Source organism: Eurypyga helias, unplaced genomic scaffold (genome assembly GCF_000690775.1).
Source record: "Eurypyga helias isolate BGI_N326 unplaced genomic scaffold, ASM69077v1 scaffold4692, whole genome shotgun sequence".
NCBI lineage: Eukaryota > Metazoa > Chordata > Aves > Eurypygiformes > Eurypygidae > Eurypyga > Eurypyga helias.
The window spans coordinates 22601-45259 of record NW_010236450.1 but is presented as its reverse complement, the minus strand read 5'-3'; the positions used below and the strand labels follow the sequence as shown (position 1 = coordinate 45259).

The window sequence follows — 22659 nt, the reverse complement described above, 5'->3', positions numbered from 1 at the left end:
GGGAAATGGATGACCTAAGATTCACATTCTGTTACGGAGGTTTTGAAGTTAATAGTTTTTTCTTTTTACAATGAAATCTGAAGGGAAGTCTGCCAAAGGTGCTGAGAAAGGCCCCCTTCTCTTGGCTGGAAGTTCTGCATTTGCCACTGCTGATCTTGGGACAGAAATATTTCGATACCTGTCTGGTGGCTTTGGGCTTTGGTTTGAGTAGTCTCAATAATGTTTTTGCCTTTTTTTTTAAACCAAAATAAAAACACACAACCCCCCATAAAACTACCACCTTTCTACTCATACTTCTAATTTGAGTGTCCAAGTGCTTTCATCTTTTCTGTCCTCGAGTATCCCAATAATTGGTTACAGAGGCACAGGAAGATGGGCTAGTTGTCCTTTCAGATGTGCCCCTATATTTCTGGACTGGTGGGATCTCCTTTAATGGCCTTTTGACTGCTCTAAAAAGCTGTAGCTTTTCAAGCAAAGGAAAATTGAGTCTTCCCCTGAACAAGTAAGGTTCACTGCTTAAATTCTCTTGGAATGGTGTTAGAAGACAGAATTTAAATGCCAGAAACATATTCTTCATACACAGGAAAACCTTTCTGAAGGGGTGCTTTAAGGGAATTCTCTGGACCATTTATCATCTGTTTAGATGTCTGAATACACTGCATGTTATCAAATATCAAACTCAATTACTTGTACAACTGATGAGCCCACGCCTCTGTTCAGACAGCATATGTGTGTGCTTTCATGGTGCTTTTAATTCCTGTACTGTGATTTTTGTCCTAAATATAAATTTTCTATGTGATGTTGATTTTTCAGTAGCATGTTCTTTCTTTGTAGAGTAAAAAAAAGAAGAAGACGGACTTTATACCGTACAGGGATTCTGTACTAACATGGCTTCTGCGAGAAAATCTAGGTATGACTGAACCGCCTGTGCAGTATGGGAGGAAATTCTCACTAAGTTTTCTTTAGCTTTTAACTCATTTAACTGAAATTTGTGTTAATGTAGGATTAAATATTTTTAGTAGTCAAATCTGAGTCATGTAGTTCTTCCATTTGTTAAAGTTACAGCTCTTTTTCTTGTGACGTTTGTGTGTTCCATAGTAATGTAGAATATTATTGAATTCTATAATTTATTGATAATACTGATATTTAGTAGGTACTTTGTGCCTAGACTGTGCACTGTAGTTTCATCTAAAATCTTGCCTGTTTGTTGTAGGTGGTAACTCCAGAACTGCGATGGTTGCTGCTTTGAGTCCGGCAGACATAAACTACGATGAAACTTTGAGCACTTTAAGGTACTTTCTTTTTATCTGAGAGGGATATGTGTAGCTGTTAGCTCCAGTGGCCACATTCTGTTTTTCAAACCTTTGGGTTATTATTCTTTGATAAAATCTGCGGAGAAGACGACTCCATGCTGGCAAGAACTCCATTACCCTGAAAGAGGAAACCCAATCTGTTGTATATGAATAGGGAGCTGGGGATTTATTGCCTACTCAACTTGAAAAATCAAACTCATCTTCTTGTGTCATATGTTCTTCTCCAGTATGGCACCTAAAACTGAGTGCATTAGTCAAGCGGAGGCTTCAAAGCACTGACTAAATAAAAAAACCCATGTTGTCTGTTGTACATGTTGTTAATCCATCTTGAATAGGGCTTGTCTTGCAGCAACACCCTGTAATAAATATGAATTCAAAAGCGTTTTTGAATATAATCCAGGGTTCTCTTCTGATAAACAGCTGCAAGCTAAATGTCTCCTATATTGCTACAGTCCTGTATTGCATATAAACCCTTATATGTTCATTTTAAGATTTTACTCTTTTGGTCCGGTTCCAGATATGCTGATCGTGCAAAGCAGATTAAATGCAATGCTGTTATCAATGAAGATCCCAATGCCAAGCTGGTGCGTGAGCTGAAGGAGGAGGTGACAAGGCTTAAGGATCTCCTGCGTGCCCAAGGGCTGGGAGATATTATTGACAGTAAGTGGATTAAACAGACTTTACCGTCCTGAGGTTCGTCACACTTACAGAGGAGGGGGAGCTCAGCCTGCTCAGAAACCCTCAGAAAAGGGTTTACAACACGGAAGTTATATGTGGGTGCTCATACTGAATTTTGAACGTGGTTTTGGGAATGGTGGCCTCTTCAAACAACCCATCCTAGGATTGTCTGTAGAGTTGACAGGCCACCTTCAACCTCTCAAGGAAGAATATAGAGATTGAGTTTCCTTTTATTGTAGAAATGATACTGTGTAATAGAACTTTGACGTTCAGGAGTTGCCCTGGTGAGTTACGGAGGGCTTTCTGTCTGGTTGCCAATAAAAGGAGGACAGTTGAGATACAGACACTTAATTTTCATACACATACTGAGAAAGAAAGCATCTCTTCTTCCTCCTTAAAGGGTTAAGGTTGATACCTGGCTTCAATGCCATCATTGCTCAGAAAAGAAAATGATGGCTAATTCCTGTTAGATAGTGTCCTGACTGACAAACCCATTTGTCATCTCAGAATCACTAGTTACGAAACAGCTGCTTGTGAATAAATTGTTAATTCCTTTGGAGTGAGATTTTGAGTTAGGTTGGCAGAGCAGTACAGTATTGATTTGCTTTGCCAGTGATCTCATAAACCAGTTGTGCCTGAATTCTTTCCTTGTCCTCAATCCAAACAAGGCAAATAAACTAAAATTTTAGCTGCTACATTCTTTTATAATACAAACAGTGATTTAATTCCTAGTGGAGGTGCCCATAAAAACACAATGTATTCCAGTGGATTAGAAGTATCTTTGATTAAAAAAAAAAAAGTCAATGTTGCACCAGTTTCTGATTTGTCACAGCTGATTTGCATGTGAAGCAGAAGTCCTGACTTAGTCACAGACTGCTTAAAGATGTGTAACATATATTTACCTTCTTGTTTGCTTGTTTTCGAGAGAGTGGGGCCAGGAGACAATGAAATGCAGGTGTTCATGCTTGGTACACTCTGTGGTGTTTGGTTCTAATGCAAAACTGAAAAACCTGTGTTACTGAAAATTGTGGTTTGTTTCTTTAAACAACAAGTAGTGTTCTCTTCCCTTCCTGTGGCACTGGTGAACCTTCAATTTTGATCCTTCTCCTATTTTCCCTCCTGCTTCCTTTCAGTTGATCCAATGGGAGATGAATACTCTGGAAGTGGAGGCAAATGTGTGTATTGTGTGGTTCTCTCTTTAACTGCTTTCTCTGGGTCAGCTTTTAACTGAGCTTTGCATGCCAGCATTCTCACAGGGAAATCCCAGACAGAACACCGCTGTGGAATGCGGTGCAGCTTCATGGAGACTAGTTTAACCAGCCTTTCTTAGACTGAGTCGACAGTCAAAAAAAGTGCAAAGTTTAAAATGGAACATACGTTCATTGCTTGCTTTCTGGCAGAATATAGAAGGGAGAGTGGTAATTCTTCAGTCTGTTTTCACGACAGCCAGCAGTTTAGATTCAAACTAGAAAAATCTTTCAAAGCTTTCTCAAGTGACTCCCTTGAAACAGCTGCTTGCCTAGCTTCCTAGCCTGTTAACATCCCTCTTCCACCTACAAGTATTTTTTTAAATGTGCTAGTTGATTAAGTCAAGGCGAAATGTTACCAATTCCTCCTGGAGACTAAGACTTACCTGTTTTCTATAGTCTCTTAAAAAAACCCTACACGTTTATACTGAGGAAGGTCACTTATTTGAGCTGAAATAGTTGATTGCAGATGACTAACTTAATAGGGTGAGAACCAGTCAGCAAATAGCACTTTATTTCTGTTGTACTGTTTGCTCCTGTGAAAGGGAAATACATATAGTCCACTGCAAGATAATACATTCTTTATAAATTTTGGGTTGGTAGACTTTTTAAACTCTTGCAGTCAGTCGTCTTCACCCTCACCCAAACAGTATCAACTGGAAGAGATCTGTCTGAAATTTCCTAAAATTAAAGCTACTGGTGGTGTAAAGACTCATCCTGGCCTTGTCTTCTGTCCTGATGCTGCTTCCAGCGTGTGCATATGTCATCTGTGTGAAAGCTGCAGCCTCCAGGAGAAGTGTGCATGATGTTGAGGGTTTTGGTTCCCTGTGGTTACAGCAACTGTGAAAGCTCTTGCAAGTGCCACTTCCTTTAACTTGAGGAGTGCATGTGTCTATCGGCCTTTCGAGACTTCATCTTCCCTGCTCTGTCATGCCTGCTTTCCTCATCCTGATGGCGTTCCCTTTCCTTAACCTGTTTTTCCTGTTAAACTTCCACCCCTGCTTCCTGTATTTGCAGATGGTGGTTTTCAAACTGACTCTCGATACAGTCATCAGTGTCCTGAGGCTGAAACAGCAGGTTGAGTGTGGAGTGAGCTAGGGCACAAGGCTGACAATAGCGGAATTGTTCAGGATAGGAGTAGAGGGGATGTAGGAGGACATGGAAATTTATGCAATGCCTGGGGGAGCATCTCATTTTTCTAAGTGTGAAGCCCTTGTTTATAACACACAAGGTCTGATTTGGCCCGTTTCTTTCATAAGGACACTTATTTTGAAGGATTTTTTGAAACAGGATGTGAAACTACTGATTATTAAAACGGCACTATTCAATAGTGTGATGCTCCATGTTAAGATTTGTCTGTGATGATTCTGAGCATCTGTACTTCGCAGACGTATCTGAGAAGCTAAGCTAGATTCAAACAAATCACATTTGGATGTTCATTCTTAAATCATTCATGGACTTTTTCCTTGTTTTCTGTCTTTCAAGGAGGCACCTTTCAGGCTTCACAAGCTGCCTTATTAAATATTGGGGGATTTTGGGGCCTTCCTCATCTAAACTAGGACCACAATGCTTTAAAGCACCTTTTGAACCATGAGAGTCTTAGCAGATATTTCACTGATCAGGTGTCTTAGATTTCCACTTTTCAGACAGAGAGGGTCAAGAGGGGGACATAAAGGTGTTACTGCAAACTTGTGTTCTCCCTGTCACGGGTGATTCACGTGCTCTCCTGTGAGAAGTGAAGGAGGGGTGGTTCTTTGTCCTGTGACCTGGTTGTTGCCTGTTCAGGCTTCAGCACAGAATGTCACCAGTCTCGTCAGGAACTGAGCCTGCTCCTACGCTGAGCTCTGTGCAGCTCAGTTTAGACTTCAGTCAGGAATAGGATGGTTTAGTTTTTGCAGGTGTGTAGTTGATCCTTTTTCAAGCTTTTTGGATCAAAATTGTTTATGATGCAGTTCTTACTAATAATCCTCAGGGTCTGAACCGAGTTACTGTTATGGTATGGGTACTAATAATAAAAGATTTGTTTCTGAACTGCCATCTAAAAATTACAAAACTTGTTGCTGCTTAAATGCTTTTCCTCTTACACTGGTATTTCCTTCCTTTCCTTTTTCCTCTTCCTTCCCTTTTCCTATTTTCCTTTTCCCCATCTTTCTGCCTTCCCTCTGTCTGTGTGTCTCTCTCCCAGATTTGAAAGATTTTCAGAACAATAAACATAGATACTTGCTAGCCTCCGAGAATCAACGTCCTGGCAATTTTTCCACAGCCTCCATGGGGTCCCTCACTGCATCTCCATCTTCCTGCTCTCTCAGTAGTCAGGTGGGCGTAACGTCTGTGTCCAGTATACAGGAAAGAATCATGTCAACACCCGGGGGAGAAGAGGCAATTGAACGTTTGAAGGTAAGTATTGCTGTAGATTAAGGAGGCTCTTACATTGGTCTTTTCCAGGGCTAAATAACAGAGAACCTGGGAGAACTTTCCTTTAGCAAATATATCCCCTGTGCTACTGTTTCTGTAGGAAGTTGTCTGAAACCCACTTGCACCTTAAAACTGGCTCTTAATGGCAGTGGGTGAGAGCCGGGCACGGCCTTTCCAGTTAGGATTGTTTAATTGTAGCCTGGAGCGACAATTAGATTATAAATGAAAACCTTGATTTTTGATTACAGGCACTCTGATACAGTGGTAATGATGGAAAATTTGATCATAAGTATAGACTTCAGGAGGCCTGGTCAGCGCTGGTGTGGACAAAGTCTGACTAGCAAATGCGCTCGGCTTTCAAAAAACCAAATTACCCCCAAGTTGAAAAAAGGAGGAAGAATAATCCTGCCACTGTTGTATTTGCCCAGCCCCCACAGATTAAAATGTGAAGCACACAGAATAGCATGCTTTGTCCAGACAATAGCGGCCTTGTCCCAATTCCGCATAGAATTGAACCGCATCAAAAGTGCATTACAGTGAAGTATTTCTTCATTTTTATGAAAGCCCACCCCAGCTTCCATGGGTGGATGAGGGGGGGAAAGCTGGCTGTGTTGAATCGATGCTTCGTTCTCATGTCTTGTCCGTGAGACGCTGCCACAAGGATTGGAATAGGCTGGAACACATGCTGCATATCCCTTTCCTATTAGAAACCCACTGTTGCCATGGAAATAATGGTGTGGTCCCAGCAGTTCCTTGGCATCCAGTTACTGAATGATGTCTGTAGGTCAGATTTAAAAACAAAAATTGAAAAAAAAAAAAAATTAGGTCATTCAAATTAAAGTCTGATTGTGGTTAGGTATGAAGTTATCTTTTATTTTCAGCTTGCCTTCAAGGCTAATTCTCTTTTAAAAATCAAGGAAGACAACTTCCCATTTTGAAGTGCTGAGAGTACTTTTTATATCCAGAATGAATTTGAGGTCTAGAACTGAGCACAAACATTGTGTATTATGTAAACAGCTTTGCGAAGGATTGTAAAACCGCTTCTGGGATTTTCACACAGGAATCTGAGAAGATCATTGCAGAGCTGAATGAAACATGGGAAGAGAAGCTGAGGAAAACTGAGGCCATTAGGATGGAAAGGTCAGGAGCCAGAAGTGCTGTAGATGTGGATGGTCTCTAGAAAACAGAGAAGTGTGGAAAATGGGAAATGTTACTCTATTCCAAAGCAATGGAAGAGCAGAACAGTGCTTAGTGATAGTTGTGCTGACCTCTGTGTTATACGTATAGCTGTAGGGGCAATTTTCCTTCCTCTGTGTCCTGCAGTTAAAGCGCCTAGCGCTGTCATTCAGGTAACATCCTAAGATGCATTGTTGGCTTCTGTTGTGAAGCAGCATGGAGTCCGGGTCTCTTTCTTTCCCCTTCCACCATTCTCTTACATGCCAAAAATTCTGGCCCTAAAAAAGATTGGTTTTAGTACTGGAGTATCTAAAATTACAAAACAGGTCTGGCTTTCCAGCTCTGGTTTCAGTTGTCTCTTAGAGCAACAAGCCAGATGCTTAATAATTGTCAGAAAGTGGGTGCAACCAAACAGAACGTTACTTTTTAGAATATTAAAAGCTTACAAAATATGTAAGGTGAACATTTTTTCTGGAAACCGTCTGAGCAGTCCATAAAATCTGAAGAGGTATATGAAGACAGTGGGTAGCGGTTGATCATTGACTGACAGAGCTAAGGGGCTTTAAGGCCAACGGGTGATCTGAAACTAATAGGAAGTTCTCACAATACATAGGTAAGCTGTGGAAGTCCTCACTGTGTGAGGTTGATGATGCTAGGAGTTACATTAAAAAAAATATGACAAAACCTCAAAAAACCAACAACAAAACCACTTTGGATAGGTGGTTGGGAAAACCACCACTGTTAATTCTGGAAATTCCTTAGGAATAAATTGTGAGACTGTGAGAATACTTTGGGGAACGTACCAGTGTTTGCCATGTTCTTTTTCTTCTGTGTTGGCTTCACTGTTGTGCTTCGTCAAAGCCAAGAACGTGTTACGTGAACAGTTTGACCCAATACAATCCTTTTTTATGTCTTAAGAATGAGTACTTCTATATGAGATCAGGAAGAGCCAGTTAAGTCTTCGAGGTCATGAATAGCAGTAGCTCCTTTTACCTAAATGAAATACTGAAATTTGGAACAGACTTGAACCTTCCTGAAAGCAGCAGTGAATGCCATGTCCTAAAAAATCCTTATCCTGTGATACTTCTGTTACACTAAAAAGCTGTTAAATCTCTGAAGTTTTTGCTGTTCTGCAGGCCTATAAACTCTAGGACTGAAGTTTAGAAACTTGTATCGTGTTACGAGGTGGTGACAGCCCTGGCTGGTCAGTGGATAGGCTGGTTGAAAGTCTAACGTAGTTCATTATATGCCTTTCATTAGGCCTTATTTTGTCTAAGAAGCCTAAAATATGTTCAATATCTTGCTTTTCTCTCTCAGGGAGGCGCTATTGGCAGAAATGGGAGTTGCTATTCGGGAAGATGGAGGAACACTGGGAGTCTTCTCACCTAAAAAGGTAGAGGAAAGCTGATAACTATTGTGTTATGTCTGATCAGCCTGGGAGGGAGAGCGGGATGAGGGAGCTGCCATTCATACTCAGTGTTCAAATTGGACACTGTTCCTCATGCACATGATGCAAGGTGGTACTTAATGCTTTCGGAGAGCTGCAGAAAGAGCTGCCTGTGGTAGCTTTCGTTGGTCATTGCAGTAGGGAAGCACGTGCGAGCCTAATACAGGGGTGTAACAGGGGCACCCTGAAAAGCTCATGGGGAGACTTTGGATAGCAAAAAATGCTTGAACGTTTTTGGACATTCCTTTAGCAAAATCTGTGCTGCAAGGGGAAGTGTTTGCAGCTTCTTGGTGTGTCTGCTGATTCGGTAGCAGAAATGCTGTCTCTTACCTTGTTGTTGCCATGTTCTGCAGTAGCTGTCTGTGACCTTCATGTACTCTCCTTGCTCTTGTTTGAGGTACCCGGAAAAAGCTGAAGTCTTGTTTAGGGGCTCTTCCTTGAATCTGTTAGCCTTTACAGTCCCTTTTTCCAAGGGGAAAATCTAATGACCCGCTGCACATAGGGAACGCAGAGGAATATTTCTTTCAGCACATCTCAGCAGTTCTGTCTTTTGAAATTTGAAAGAGGCAGAGCTGTGTGGGAAAAGGGCATGAATCAGTGCTACAGATGTAAAACGATCAGGTTAGTAAAGAAGCTATCTGTGCAGCTAAAGCAGAATTACTGAAGTAGTACTTGGAAAATAACATCCTTTCTTGTGTCTCACAAATCTTAGAACAAGGAGCACAGGGTAATATTTTAGCCGGAAACTTTCACGTGTAAGTGTGGAACAAACTTGGTCTGGGGTTAAACTGAGACGTATCTAGAGGCATTGTACAGAAATACAGGACAACAAAATCAGTTAAAACGTTTAATCCTTTGCCTAAGGTATTGTTACTGTGTTGTTCAGAGTAGGTAGAACTCTGGTTTGCTCTTGGTATCTACTCCAGAAGTGCCCAGGGTTTGTAAAGACACCAATTCACTGAGTGTTCTTTACCTTTCTTTTATGTTGTGGATCCTCGTCTCCTTTTAGATTTTCCCTCAGAGGCCCTCAGCTCTTTTTGATGACTCTTTTGGTGCATTTTCAGCTGATCAGGTCTGTGTATAAGTAGCATCTGGATTAAGTAGTTGCTTCGGTAATAGATAGTATTTTTTTCACCCGTATAGGATGGGTAGCATCTGGATTAAGTAGTTGCTTTGGTAATAGTTTTTTTTTCACCCGTATAGGATGTATTAGAAGTCAGACTCCCAACCTAGTCCTGTCCGCTTCTGTTCCTTGCTGTCCTTGCATTTCAGTTTCATTAGTTCTCCTTCTAGTAACTCTGGCTGCTGTTGTGCAAATTTAGGCGATGTAGATAGGAAATTTAAAGTTGTTTTTATAAAGGCTTAACGCTTGTGGTACAAATATTTACCTAATCGTATACTACTAAGACAGTGCTGTGCTTCCAACAGCTGAGCTGTAAATTGAACTCTGTAAGGTAATTTTTGCCCACTTTGTGAATGGAAAGATATCACACTGCAATCATTGCTGTATCTACCAGTTTTGCCTTTGATGGCAGGAAACTTTTTGAAATGGCTTGTGGAGATTTAATTGCTTGTGCTGTCATCAAAGATGGGAGCAGGGAAAATGCTTCAGCTCATGCTTGAGGGAGGCTGGACAGGAGAGACTTGAAGACATAACTGCCTATGGATGAATAATAGATTTCAGAATGAGCGAATAGTTGGTTTTGCGAGCACTGTCTTTCAGGTTGTTGAGCTTTATTTGTTACAAAGCTCTCTGTTGCCTGTGAAAGACCCATTCAGACTTCGGTTTAGTGGAGTAGAGGAACTCAGATGCTAAAACGTGTGTGTATAGGATACAGCATCATTTTCAAAGTGTCCAGCGGTACAAGCCATAGTGGTGCTACAGCAGTTGGCTGTGTCTGGGATTTGGTTTCTCTCCAGTTTTCTCTTGATTTAAGAGCTTTATACAGCTCCAAATCTCGAGTTGCACACAATGAATAGCGGTGACACATGGGATGTGTTCCACTGCTGGTTTAGGTGGCCCCTATATTTGTAGGGGTGGAAAAGGCGTTATGTTTGTTTCTTCCCTTTCTGTCTTTAGAGTTAAGTCTTCCATTGGGCAATTGATAATCGGGCTTCTTCCTTCAAAGACAAATGTCATTGTGAATATCCAGTAATTTCTGAGCTTCTGTGAACCGAGTGCTGTTAACATCTCTCTTAAGTAAACTTTTTTGCAGCTAGAGTAAGTTGATGGAAGCAATGTTCCCAAGGATTATAGCCAAATTGATTTCCATTTGGTAAATTTATTCTTTTGGAGGGTAACAAAGGGATAAGTGGCTTATTAACAGTTTTCTTTCTCTTTTATCATCTTTCTTCAATTCTGTTTAACGATCTTTACCTTTTCTTTTGTGCTTGTGCTTACTGCTATCGCACTGGCTAGATTTTCACACCAAGGCCTTGTGACTTGTTTGCTGATTCCAATGGGGTTTTTTCACCAAAGAAGGTTGGTTTAGTAACCATAGTGGATTTCAATTTAGAAGAGCTTTAGATTAAGAGCTTTTTAGCTGTTTGTATCAGAGAATGCTGGTAGCTTTAGATTTCTTTTGATGTTAGACTGCCAAATGAGCACCTGACCTGTATTGCTGAAGAAAAGCCAAGTTGATTCCACATCAATTTCAAATTTTACTGAAGCAACGTTCTCTGCTGTTGGACTTACTGGGACTTTACAAAGGATCTTTTTTATTTTGCCCCAGCTGAAGCCTTTTCTTCCCTCTAATTGCTCAGTTATCTGAAATATCAATCTGAGCTGTATTTTGGCTTTTACTCTGTGTTGCTTTGCAGTACTGCAAGAGGCTATGTTGGAAAAAATACATTATGGAATAACCTTGATATGCATAGCAAAACTGCTGGATTAATATACATCCTCCACAGCTGTGGGAAGAAGCCTGAAAGTAGGTCCTCAGTTCTTAATTAACTTTTCTTTCTGTTCTTTCAGACTCCTCATCTTGTAAACCTCAATGAAGATCCGCTCATGTCTGAATGTCTGCTTTACTACATCAAAGATGGTATTACTAGGTGAGAATTGGTGCTAATAGACTCTGAAGTCTGCTTCTTTGCTTGCATAAATCCACATGCTGGAGACAGCGTGATTTTAAATAATTGTTCCCTGAGCTATTCAACTTGCAGGTACAAATGAAGGATGAAATTGCTGTAGGTGGAAAAAAGTACAGAAATGCCTTTTTTTTAAGCTGATTTTTGTGCTTTGAAAGTACTGTGTGCAGTTACTCAGCTTTATAATAAGCTTGTTACTAGAGTAAGTAAAAGAAAACACGATATCCCTTCTGAGATATAGGAGATCCAAAGTCCCAAAACTTACGAAAATGCCTTTGAGGTTTTGATGGGTGGAGAATGGAAAGCCATAGTACTTGATAAAAGCAACTGTGGAGTATGGTTGAGTGCTCACTTCATTATTTAAATAAACTCTTATCCATGCCTCTGCACAATTCACATAATCTCTCTTATCTGAATGCAGACTATATTTAATTGCCAGATTTGGAATTTAAAACGGATTTTATTCCAAAACTTGTTGTCAGGACATCTGGAAGAAGAGGGGTTTTTATCTTTGGAGCACTGAGCCATGTTTGCTTGCTTAGTTTGCATATTCCTGGGGAGCAAATGGAGAGGAGTATGCAGACAGGTGGTGATGTATGGCACTACTCTATATGCATCAGACCTACTGAAAAAATAGACATGTAGTGAGTTCGGCACGGAATGATGAGAAAAGCTTAGGGCTTAAGAAATTGTAAGTTTGGAGCCTAGCTGACTGACATCAGAAATGTGTTGGAGTAGTAAGTAGAGCAAGAAGTTCATAAACATTAGGATTGAAAATTAAATTGTCCATACCTAGAATTGCTCAAATATTTGAGTTTGAAGTGGACATAAATCTTCACGCTCCAGGGATACAGCCAACCTCTCGCTGTCTGGGAACTGCATGAAACTGCTTGTGGCATCACATTATTCAGCAAGAGTCTCCTGAGCCATTTTTGCTTTTTTGTTGAAGTGTAGGTGGAGGTTAGGGAAGGGAGGGTGACTGTAGGCCAGCTGAAACACACCACTGGGTGTTCCTGCCACTTTTTTTCTTTCTGTGTCACTTTGCTAAAGGGGAAGGGGGTACACAAGATGGAATGAAAGGTGTTACATTTTCTTTCTGTGTCACTTTGCTAAAGCGGAAGGGGGTACAGAAGATGGAATGAAAGGTGTTAAATACAGAGGTGTCGAACACTTCAATTCTCTCTTTAAATGACATGTTTTAAGAGAGCAAAGCTTCACTTTTCTTTTGTCAAGCTGTTTTCTTCCTATTCATGGCAAGTTGGTATGTTCTCTGCAATGCAGAGTTAAGCACTAGTTCAAACCTTTAAACTTGAAGGGTAGTTTGTGTAGTGTAGAGTTTTTTCCTGCATGTTTCTGAGATGTATTGTGTTACACAGAGTTGTAGACAGTGTCTGATTGGCTGTTGTAATATCTTCTGTTGGACCCAGGGTTGGCCAAGCCGATGCTGAGCGGAGGCAAGACATTGTGTTGAGTGGGGCTCATATCAAAGAAGAACACTGTATCTTTCGAAGTGAGAGGAACAACAATGGTGAAGGTAAAAAAAGTACTTCTCTTAGCAAAATGTACCTGAATCTTTCACTCCTTGCTTGATGGAACAACAATGGTGAAGGTAAAAAAAAACCTACTTCTCTTAGCAAAATGTACTGGAATCTTTCACTCCTCGCTTGATAGTTAGCCAAGGAATACTGGGATTTGCAAGTTTCTCTCACCTCAAGAAAACCATCAGCTCTGACCTGCTGTTTTCTTGAGTCTTAGAGGGAGAAAATGAAAATTCTTTAAGTGATAATAGCTTCAAATTGCAGTGTGCAGTCAGTAGAGGAGTTGTGTTTGTAGTTAACCTAGATCAGAACTTGAAAATTCAAATAGAAAACATAAGAATAATTTCCTGCAATATGGAGATGTAGTATTGATTTTTCTCATGGGGCTTTATTTCTTTTTTTAACCAGCGAGGCATCACGGAATGATTCACTTGTATCTCATTTTGGTGTTAGGAGGAAGATAGGCAGAAAATGAGAGGCCTCTCAGGTTTGCACGCTTCTGTTTCTATACAGTGCTCTCTAAAGTCTCATTCATCCATGTTGTTTTCTTCATAGTTATTGTTACCTTGGAGCCTTGTGAACGGTCGGAAACCTATGTTAATGGCAAGAGGGTTGTGCAGCCGGTGCAGCTGCGCTCAGGTAAGAAATGCTAAACGGGTGTTTTTGTAGGCTCTCCTTCTAAGGGTTCTAAGGGTTGTCCATCCGTGACATTTGCATCGTGTCTGGAGGACTCTGGGTGCTGTTAAAGGACAGCAGGGTTACCTTTTGGAGTGTAGGTTTTAAACAGGAGTTGGTACCGTTCTTCTCTGAGCAGCAGTTTGTTTTCTTTCACTTTGTTGCACTAGCTGTACATGTACCTCAGTATGCACTGCCACGCAGCATCCTGCTTGCCCTTCTGCTTACCCTGATATTATTCAAATACATTCTTGCCCAAGCCTATTGCCCTTGGCAGTCTGAGTCAGACAGAGCAGACAGACTGCCAGTTGCTGATGGAAAATTCCCACTTTCCTGGCAAAGCTGAGATATGACCCTCTGCAGGAGTACAAGAGTTTCTCTTTGCTCTTATTAGATTTCCCACTCAGTCCCCGACATTCCTTTAGAAAGGCATGTGGGGGAAGAATGAGAGAGGAGGGAGTGGCTTCCCTAAATTGTGGGTTTTAACCTCACTCTTTCAAGCTATGATGCTTTCTGTGTCCCTCCCCTGTTTTTCCACTGGTAGAAAACCAGAAAACACCCAAACAAAAGAACTCCAGCCTTAGAATTATTTGCACCAAGTTGTAAGTGAGTATTTTTGTGGAAGCAAGTGTGCTGACTTCAGCACGAGGCTGGACAAGAAAGAAGAACAGTTTTTGCTGTTCTGTGCCTGCATGTAGCTCATACAGAATACCAAGACTTTACAATTTAGTAATTACTTTCTTCTAAAAAGAAAAAATAGATATTTTTTCCTTCTGCATCTAGATAATTGAGTTACTAGCAGAATAGAGACATGGTCTCTGACACCTTTAAGAGCCTGTATTTTAATAATGTGTTGATAAGGTCAATTTTGATTACTTTAGAGGTCTGTTTACTAGAATGCCTTTTTAAGATTTTAACTATGTTAGTATGCTCTCTGGAAGAGCAGAGGTGTTTTAAAACTGTCTTCCATCAAGCCCATAGTTCAGGCTTTGTGGACATCTGACTTGTCCAGGATGTAGCCAAAAGCCTTAACAAGACTAGATTTCTTCGGCTCTTTTGACATTAGTGTAAAAGAAGCTGTAAAATCCTTCCATGAATCCATTTACTCCAGTAAAACCAGTACGTGTAACCCACATTTTAAAGTAAGCATCATCCATTCCAGTGTTTGAAAATTCTGCTGAAGTGGCTTTTACTCCCCATGTTTTGTCACTGTCACTGGAGGAGAGGAATGGGATTTAGTGATGTGCTTTATTTCCTGGAGCTGTTGGCCAATCTTGAACTTTGTCCTTTAATTTTTTATAAACTCCGCTGCGGTGTTGGATCGGATCCCTGAGGGCAGTGATGTCCTCTGAACACTGCTTCTTACCAGTGGCTAGTTCTAGACAAACTAGCATTCTTACTTTTTTTTTTTTAACCAAGATAACTTGAATCACAAGTCCTTATAGGGCAGTCTTCTCTTATGCTGTCACCCAGCAGGATGAATGGGATGGTGTTTTTAATGGTTTTGGAATCCTTATCTGAAAGAGTTAATTTCTGTTACTAATTTTAGGGAATCGCATCATCATGGGTAAAAATCACGTCTTCAGATTCAACCATCCAGAGCAAGCACGAGCAGAAAGAGAGAAAACGCCGTCAGCTGAGACTCCCTCTGAGCCAGTTGACTGGACATTTGCTCAGAGGGAGCTTCTGGAGAAGCAGGGCATTGACATGAAGCAGGAGATGGAGAAAAGGTAACCACATAACTCAAAATTTCTACCTGAAACAAAGAGGAGTTAGCTGTAGGTTATTTGGGTGGTGTCTGTGCAAAACCTAAACCTGGGTCCTGCCACGTAGCATCTCTGCTACCTGTTGTGAGGGTTCAGAAAGCTTCCTCATTTTACATAGCCCCTTTAAAAATCACAAGTAAGCACCTGCGATTAACCTGAGAGGCCTTCCGGTGAACACCTGAGCTGCAGCCCTATAGGAAGTGTCACTTCTGTAGTACTGTAATAGACAAACTTCCTTTTAAGTGGAATGAGTTGACTTTAGTCACTGTAATTCAATGGGCCGTGTGTGTAGAATAACACCAACAGGAAAGAAATGACCACTTTGGCTACTTCTGTTCATTTGTTCATCTCCAGATTACAAGAAATGGAGATTTTGTACAAGAAGGAGAAGGAGGAAGCTGATCTCTTGTTGGAGCAGCAAAGGCTGGTATGTGTCCTTACTTCACATTAACTTTATCTTTGGCAAACAGTAATTCCTGTCCTTGCTTATCTGAAAGTTTAGGAAACCTGCTTGGGTTGTCTGCACAATGCAGTTCTCCTTTTGCTTTCAAATACTTTGTGTCTACAGTGAATTACTCTCAGCGTGAGTGAGCTCCTTCACGTTAATTTGGAGATTGTAATTGACAATGAAGAGGCTTTAATCAGCTCTTGTTGGGACAGGTTGGATTTCTTGCAGCTTAACCCAAAAGGAGGGCATTCCTATGCTCTCTGGTTTTTTAGAATTTCCTTTACAGTAGTCTAAACAGCTACTTCTGGGGATGTTTGCCTTTATTTTTGTCTTGGATCACCAGAACATACTAATTTTGTGCTGCCAAAGAGATTCCTTGAACATTGATAAACTAGGTTTATTTTTTTTTGAATGATGTCTGAAAATACTGCTGCATTGTGCATGTTTTAACCCTTCTCCCTCCCCCTGCATGGAGTTCCTTGTAAGGGTCTTAATGGTACACATGCCAGTGGTGGGGCTACGACTAGGGAGCAGTGCGCAAAGGGAGCGTTAACTCGTTCCAAACAATGGGAATTCCACCGTTCCACCTACTTCTTCAATAGGAAGTCTGATAAATTAAGCCTGATACAGCAAGACGTCAGTCTTACCACAACAAATACCTTCTGAAGCGTATTGTGAATAGAAAAGTACGCAGTCTTCAAGCACCCTGTGAGTTTTAAAAACAAGACCAAACCCAGGAATGAAACCTGGAATTCCTTCAGAAACCTAAGCCTCCTGATTCTGCTTTAACTACACTGGGTTGTCTTTTAGCCAGAATGCAAATGTAATTAGGCCTGACTTCTAATGAAGATTTCAAAAATCGGGATTCATTTGTTTGTAGTATTAGTTTGAGACCACTGAAAACTGGGTTAAATGCGTGCTGGGTTTTAAACCGGAAAGCTTTTCCCAAAAGCAGAACGGAGCAGCAGAACGGAGTGAAGTAGAGTGGCTTCCATAGGTGGGAGCAATAAAAATCACCGTTTTGACTGATGTTACACACGTCGAGTTCTGCATCTCTGTTGTGTCGCAAGGGACTCATTTCTTGGGTGGAGAGGAGTGGCTGCAGACTTTGAACCAAAGCAAGGCCGTTAGGTCAGACAGGAAGTTAAGGTGTCACTAATGCTTCGTCCCTGCGGTTTGGTAGTTAAAGGTGGAAAGTAGTGTGGCAAGAATCAGTTCAGCGTGAAAAGACCAAGAGTTTGAGTGTGGAGTATGTTTCGGCTGTGTGCCAAAGGAGATGCAAGCCATGGAATTCCCTCCCTTAAATTTTAGCTGACAGGCATGAGCGAAGCTGTGGTATGAATTGAAGATGTAAGAACTGCCTGTCTGGGGAGCTGCATTTATCCAAGTGTTGAGAAGGGAATCTATTTCCCCATGTTAAAATCTGTTTCCCCTGTACTTAAGGGAAGGTTCTTTAGGTAGTGGATTGTTTCATAGTGTCATGAAGTTGCTGATGTCTTTAAGCTCGTTTTGGTTTTGCTGATTTAGTAGACAAAGGTGGAAGACTATCCTGTGTGCATTGCCAGTACAATTCCTGAAGGAGACCTTTCCTAGTTGTAAGGGATCATATCAAATGAGGTCACTGCTCTGTTAAGCAGTATCCCACTTATCACAGTGCTTATAAGAGTACTTCAGGTGACAGCAAAAATTCTTGACACATCTCCTCATTTCTGCATCACTCTGCAGAGTCTGGAGTGGACAGGATTAATGCAGTCATACACCAGTAGTTGAATAATGACTGGGAAATTTGGGAACGCGTTTCAGCTCATACCTTAAAAGTGTTTACATTGCTGCGATATCTGGCTGCAATATCTGATTCTCTGACTTACTGCTTTGCAAAATTGGTACTGGAATATAAATATTCTTGTTCTAAATTGGAGTATGATGTTGGCTATAAGAAGCTGGCTAATCCTGTTTACCAGATTGCTTCAGTTTTGTGCTGAGATTCCAGGCAGTTGGGGTATTTATCTGTTAGATGTGCTGTACAAAAAAGATAAATAATAGCTCTTGTCCCCCCAAATTTACAACTGATATGTATTTGCCTTGCTAGTATTGCTAGGGAATAGGAATAGTTGTTCTACATTTTACAGATTGAATATGCAAATTTGTTTAATAGGGCTAAAATTACTGTTTTCTTGGTCATAATGCCCTTGCAGTGACCACTTGATATTAGAATGTGGGTCCGTGCGAATTGGTCTGGTTAACCTCTGGGTACACACAGGGCAATGACCATGTAGTGTCTCTGAAGCAGCTTTTTATCTGCAAGACATGCTTTACCCATACGTAGCGATATGGTTGCTTTGGAACCTGCAAGGATAATCCTGTGGAACTTGTCATTTAATGTTTGAGTAGTGTTTGTTTTGCCTTTTGGGATGCAACATGAATGTGTAGATTGTACGGTCTCTTCCTCCCGGGCATCTTCTGTTGTCACTGCAATATGCAGTTTGTTAGGGGCTGTTTCCTTAAGCCACAAATTTTGCCGGCTGTGAATTCACAGAGAGTTCATGTTCCGTTTCTAAACCAGTGGTTTACTTATATTTTGGCCTAAACTAGAAGTTGATGCTCCAGTGCTGTTCTTTAAATATTTAAACACACATGAGGTCACAAAAAGCTTGGATAATGTCAATCTTAAGCTATGGAGCTTGTTGACCATGAGGCAGACCAGTATTTCTTTTAGTCCCTTCATTCCCAAAACAAATTATTTTTGTTTTGGGAATAAAGGGAATATTTTGACCATTCTTTGTGATCTTCTACCCAAGGTCTTAAGTGTAGGAACCTGTGGTTCTGAGTCAGTGACCTGGGTTTCCTTTGGCTTTAGAGTAGTAACTGGCTGTTGTTGTTCCTGATTTCTCATATTTTGTAATTCTCTTGTGAAAAATAGGGACATTAGGTAGAGGCTCATTAGAGACTGACTGCTGTGTTTTATTGAAGGTGTTTGGATCACAGTAATACATAGGACTCTTTGCTTGTTACAGAGATGTCTTAAATTAATAATCCTTTAAAGAAAAGTAGCCCGACTTCAGTTCCTGGTTGCAGTAAGCAGTAATGGATATTCTAAACTTCTGGTGGCAGGATACCTGAACAAACATTCCTAGCGTACGGAAACCTGAATCACTGCTCACTGAAAATCATTTAGCAAAAGGTGGAAAACTTGTAATGAAGAAGCAAACATGCATAACTCTTAGCAAGTGTGTGGAAGCTCCACGCTCTAGGGTTTGAGAAGAGGACAAATCAAGGATATCAAATAGAGAATTCCTCTTAAAACAATTTTTAAAAAAAGTCGTTACTGCTACATTCTTGTGAAACTCCTTCTTCGGACAGACAAGACTGTGTTTCTTTAAGCAACAAGGTGACAAATGAGGGGGGAGGGGGAAACACCCAAACCACAACCCACCTCTGAAACTCTGATTCTGGATATCCTTTTAGCTTGTAACAAGTCTTGGAGTCTGAACCACTGTCTTCACCTGTCAATAGTGGCACTTACAGTCCTTTTAACACTGAACCTTTCGGCTGCTTCCGTTTCAATTTTTCTTATCGTCTAACACTTCTCTGGCTGCTGTTGTAGTGAAGTGGATTCTAAACTTGAGCATCCCCGCAACCACGTGCAACGTTACTAACCAGTGTTAACCCGACTTACTCTGGCTGCTCCTGACATCTTCTATGATGGCTCTTGTGTTCATCTGCCTCAGAGGATTTGCTGAAAGAAGCAACAGCAGTCACCAAGGCAAATGTGTGTGGCGGGGATTTGCATGTCTGTAGCATGTGTGAAGTGCAGTTTACACTTGGTTTTTACATTTTTTTTAAATCAGGAACTTGGTTTTAGTTCATCTGTTTAAAGATTTTTGGAAGGGTTTGGGAGGGAAGAGTTTAGACCATCTGCTATTTTGAGATGGCAGGACTTTTAAATATAATGTTAATTTAATGAAGAGCTCCAATTTTGACAGTCCATGACTCTTGAAGATACGTTTGAATGTCTTAACGCTTAGTTGTCAGGGACTTCCTTATCACTTGTTCTATTTTGATTTAGTTTTCTTTGCCTGCTACTTCTTGTTTAGCTTTTCCATTTTCTTACAATTTTAATTTTGGTTATTTTGGGGCCACTTCTTGATTTTTGTTTTTCCAAAGGATGCAGACTCTGATAGTGGGGATGATTCGGACAAGAGATCGTGTGAGGAGAGTTGGAGACTGATCACTTCCCTGAGAGAGAAGCTGCCCCCCAGCAAGCTCCAAACCATTGTAAAAAAGTGTGGCCTCCCCAGCAGTGGGAAGAAACGAGAGCCTATTAAAATGTACCAGATACCCCAACGCCGACGCCTTAGCAAAGACTCCAAATGGGTTACCATCTCAGACTTAAAGATTCAGGCTGTGAAGGAGATATGCTATGAGGTAGCACTCAATGACTTCAGGCACACTAGGCAGGAGATTGAGGCTTTGGCCATTGTTAAAATGAAAGAGCTTTGTGCCATGTATGGGAAAAAAGATCCGAATGAGCGTGAATCATGGCGAGCCGTTGCTCGTGATGTCTGGGATACGGTAGGAGTTGGAGATGAGAAAATTGAAGATGTTTTGGCTAATGGTAAAGGAATCACTGATGTGGATGACCTTAAGGTGCATATAGACAAGTTGGAAGATATTTTGCAAGAAGTGAAGAAGCAGAACAACATGAAGGATGAGGAGATAAAGGTTCTTAGGAATAAGATGCTAAAAATGGAGAAGGTTCTACCTCTGATCGGGTCTCCAGAGAAAACTCAGACAAACGCAGCTAATGCTAAGTCCCCAGGCTCTGCAGGTGTGGTGGATGTGGATAAGAGGCCAGTGGATGACTTAAAAAGGAGCGAGAATGAGGATCTTGCTAAAGAGGAGCGTGTTTCTCAGCTAATGGCGGGTGATCCAGCTTTCAGACGTGGGCGATTACGTTGGATGAGGCAAGAACAGATTCGATTTAAAAATCTGCAGCAGCAAGAAATAGCCAAGCAGCTTCGTCGACAAAATATGCCTCACCGATTTATTCCGCCTGAAAATCGCAAGCCCCGCTTCCCTTTCAAAAGCAATCCCAAGCATAGGAACTCCTGGAGTCCAGGCACCCATATAATTATCACAGAGGATGAAGTTATAGAGGTTAGAATTCCGAAAGAAGAGGATAAGATCAAAGAAGAAAACAAAGAAAAGGAAAGTAGAGCTGCTTCTAAAGACCCTCAGCAGCCGTGGAATCTTTATGGCCCGCAGAGGAACCCGGATAATATCCAGATTAACAGGCAGCAGTTGAACACGCAGTCGCAGCCCAGCAATCAGCAGCAGCCGCCGTCACCTCAGTTGCGCTGGAGAAGCAATTCTCTCAATAATGGCTCTCAAAAAAGTTTGCGGCGTCAGGCTTCGGGCTCGTCTGAATCATTGCACTCGTACAGCGGGCAGCAGAATCCCGACCTGCAGGCGTTCCAGCAAAAACGCCACATCCACCAGCACCGACAACCTTACTGCAACCACAACAGCGGAGGCGGTGCGGAAGGCAGTACGGCTAACTCCCAGCCCAAGCAGACTGACCGGCTGAACCACTATAACCAGTTTGTGACGCCCCCACGCATGAGGCGCCAGTTCTCAGCACCTAACCTCAAAGCGGGCAGAGAAACTACAGTATGATCAGGCAAAGCGTAGTCTGGGGGAGGAGGGGGGCAGGGACAATTCCGGCTTATGATTAAGAAAGAGCTGGAATTGGCTTTGCTTATGTCTTGGGTTTTGTTTGGCCAGGCAGAACTTGAGGAAGTCGACACACACCCCCAAGGTACTGGCTCTTCAGCCCGTTCCGTTTGCATGTGACTTTTGTTGCAGTTTTATCAATGTTGATTGGAAGAACATAATGAAAAATTGTAAGAATTTTTTTTTTTTCATAGAGTAGAAGACTTGGAAGGAGGGATGTGGAGGGGAGCACTTCCCTGCTAGCTCATTTACCAGGGTTTGTTTGTGTGTCTTGGAGTATTTTTCTAATGCTGAAAATATCGTCTGGAACTTAGAAAGTGCCACCTTCCTCCTGTGTTTTATGTAGACAATCAAAAGAGGAATTTAGTTTATAGCATTGAATGTTTGTCACCTTTTTCTTTGCCATAAGGAAACTGACCATCTGCTTTTAAATTGATCTGGCTCTTCAGAGCAACATTTTCCACTCTTAACTCAGATTCTTAATAATAATAATAATCTATAAACCAAAAGTTGTCAACTGACAAGTTATATGGCTTTTTTTTAATAGAGAAATTAAGAAGAGCTTTTGGGTCACAACAGTCCAACTCTGAGTAGGACATGTCTCTTCTGCTTAAGTTCATAACTGTTGGTGTGAAACTGCTGTGAGAGTTAAACCTGCCTGAAAGGAATTTAATGTCAGAATATATATATTGCTGAAGCAATACTTTGAAAATAAGCTTTTTCTAATGCCCATTCTATCTCTAAATATAATAGTTTTTAATTATTATACAGATTGTGGAAAGGAACCAGGATTTTTTGATACTCTGGTGCAGGAAGAAGCCTCAGAAAGCTAGTTCTTTTTATTTTATGTTTTCAGCTTTCTTGGGGATCAGCCTAGGAGATGATCTTGAAATAGTTATAAAGATTTATAGGACACTACTTTGAATTGGTGGAATTCTCCTCAAAGATAGGAGAATTGAACCATTTCATCTTATACCTCAGTCTAGTGCCTCTGGTCTTGGATTAAGCCCCTGTTTCAAGACTTGTTTAATAAAGCAGAAGGTCCCTTTGAGGAGAAAGATTCGTTTTCCTTCTCCCCACACTCAAAATGCAAGGTAAAATTTTGTCCCCTACTTTGCTCTGAAGAGGTCTGG

General features: G+C 41.1%; 1 protein-coding gene across 1 annotated transcript in view; it reads left to right on the top strand.

Moving 5' to 3' along the window:
• KIF1B (kinesin family member 1B) overlaps window positions 1-21469 on the top strand; it is a 48217-nt gene extending 26748 nt beyond the window's left edge. The window contains exons 9-20 of the mRNA XM_010147082.1: window positions 835-910; window positions 1214-1292; window positions 1831-1973; window positions 5502-5635; window positions 6714-6793; window positions 8147-8222; window positions 11251-11330; window positions 12794-12900; window positions 13460-13543; window positions 15129-15309; window positions 15700-15772; window positions 19958-21469. Of these exons, the coding sequence (XP_010145384.1) occupies window positions 835-910; window positions 1214-1292; window positions 1831-1973; window positions 5502-5635; window positions 6714-6793; window positions 8147-8222; window positions 11251-11330; window positions 12794-12900; window positions 13460-13543; window positions 15129-15309; window positions 15700-15772; window positions 19958-21469 (2625 nt within the window). The remainder of the gene's footprint in view (window positions 1-834; window positions 911-1213; window positions 1293-1830; window positions 1974-5501; window positions 5636-6713; window positions 6794-8146; window positions 8223-11250; window positions 11331-12793; window positions 12901-13459; window positions 13544-15128; window positions 15310-15699; window positions 15773-19957) is intronic.
• Window positions 21470-22659: the final 1190 nt, after the last annotated feature.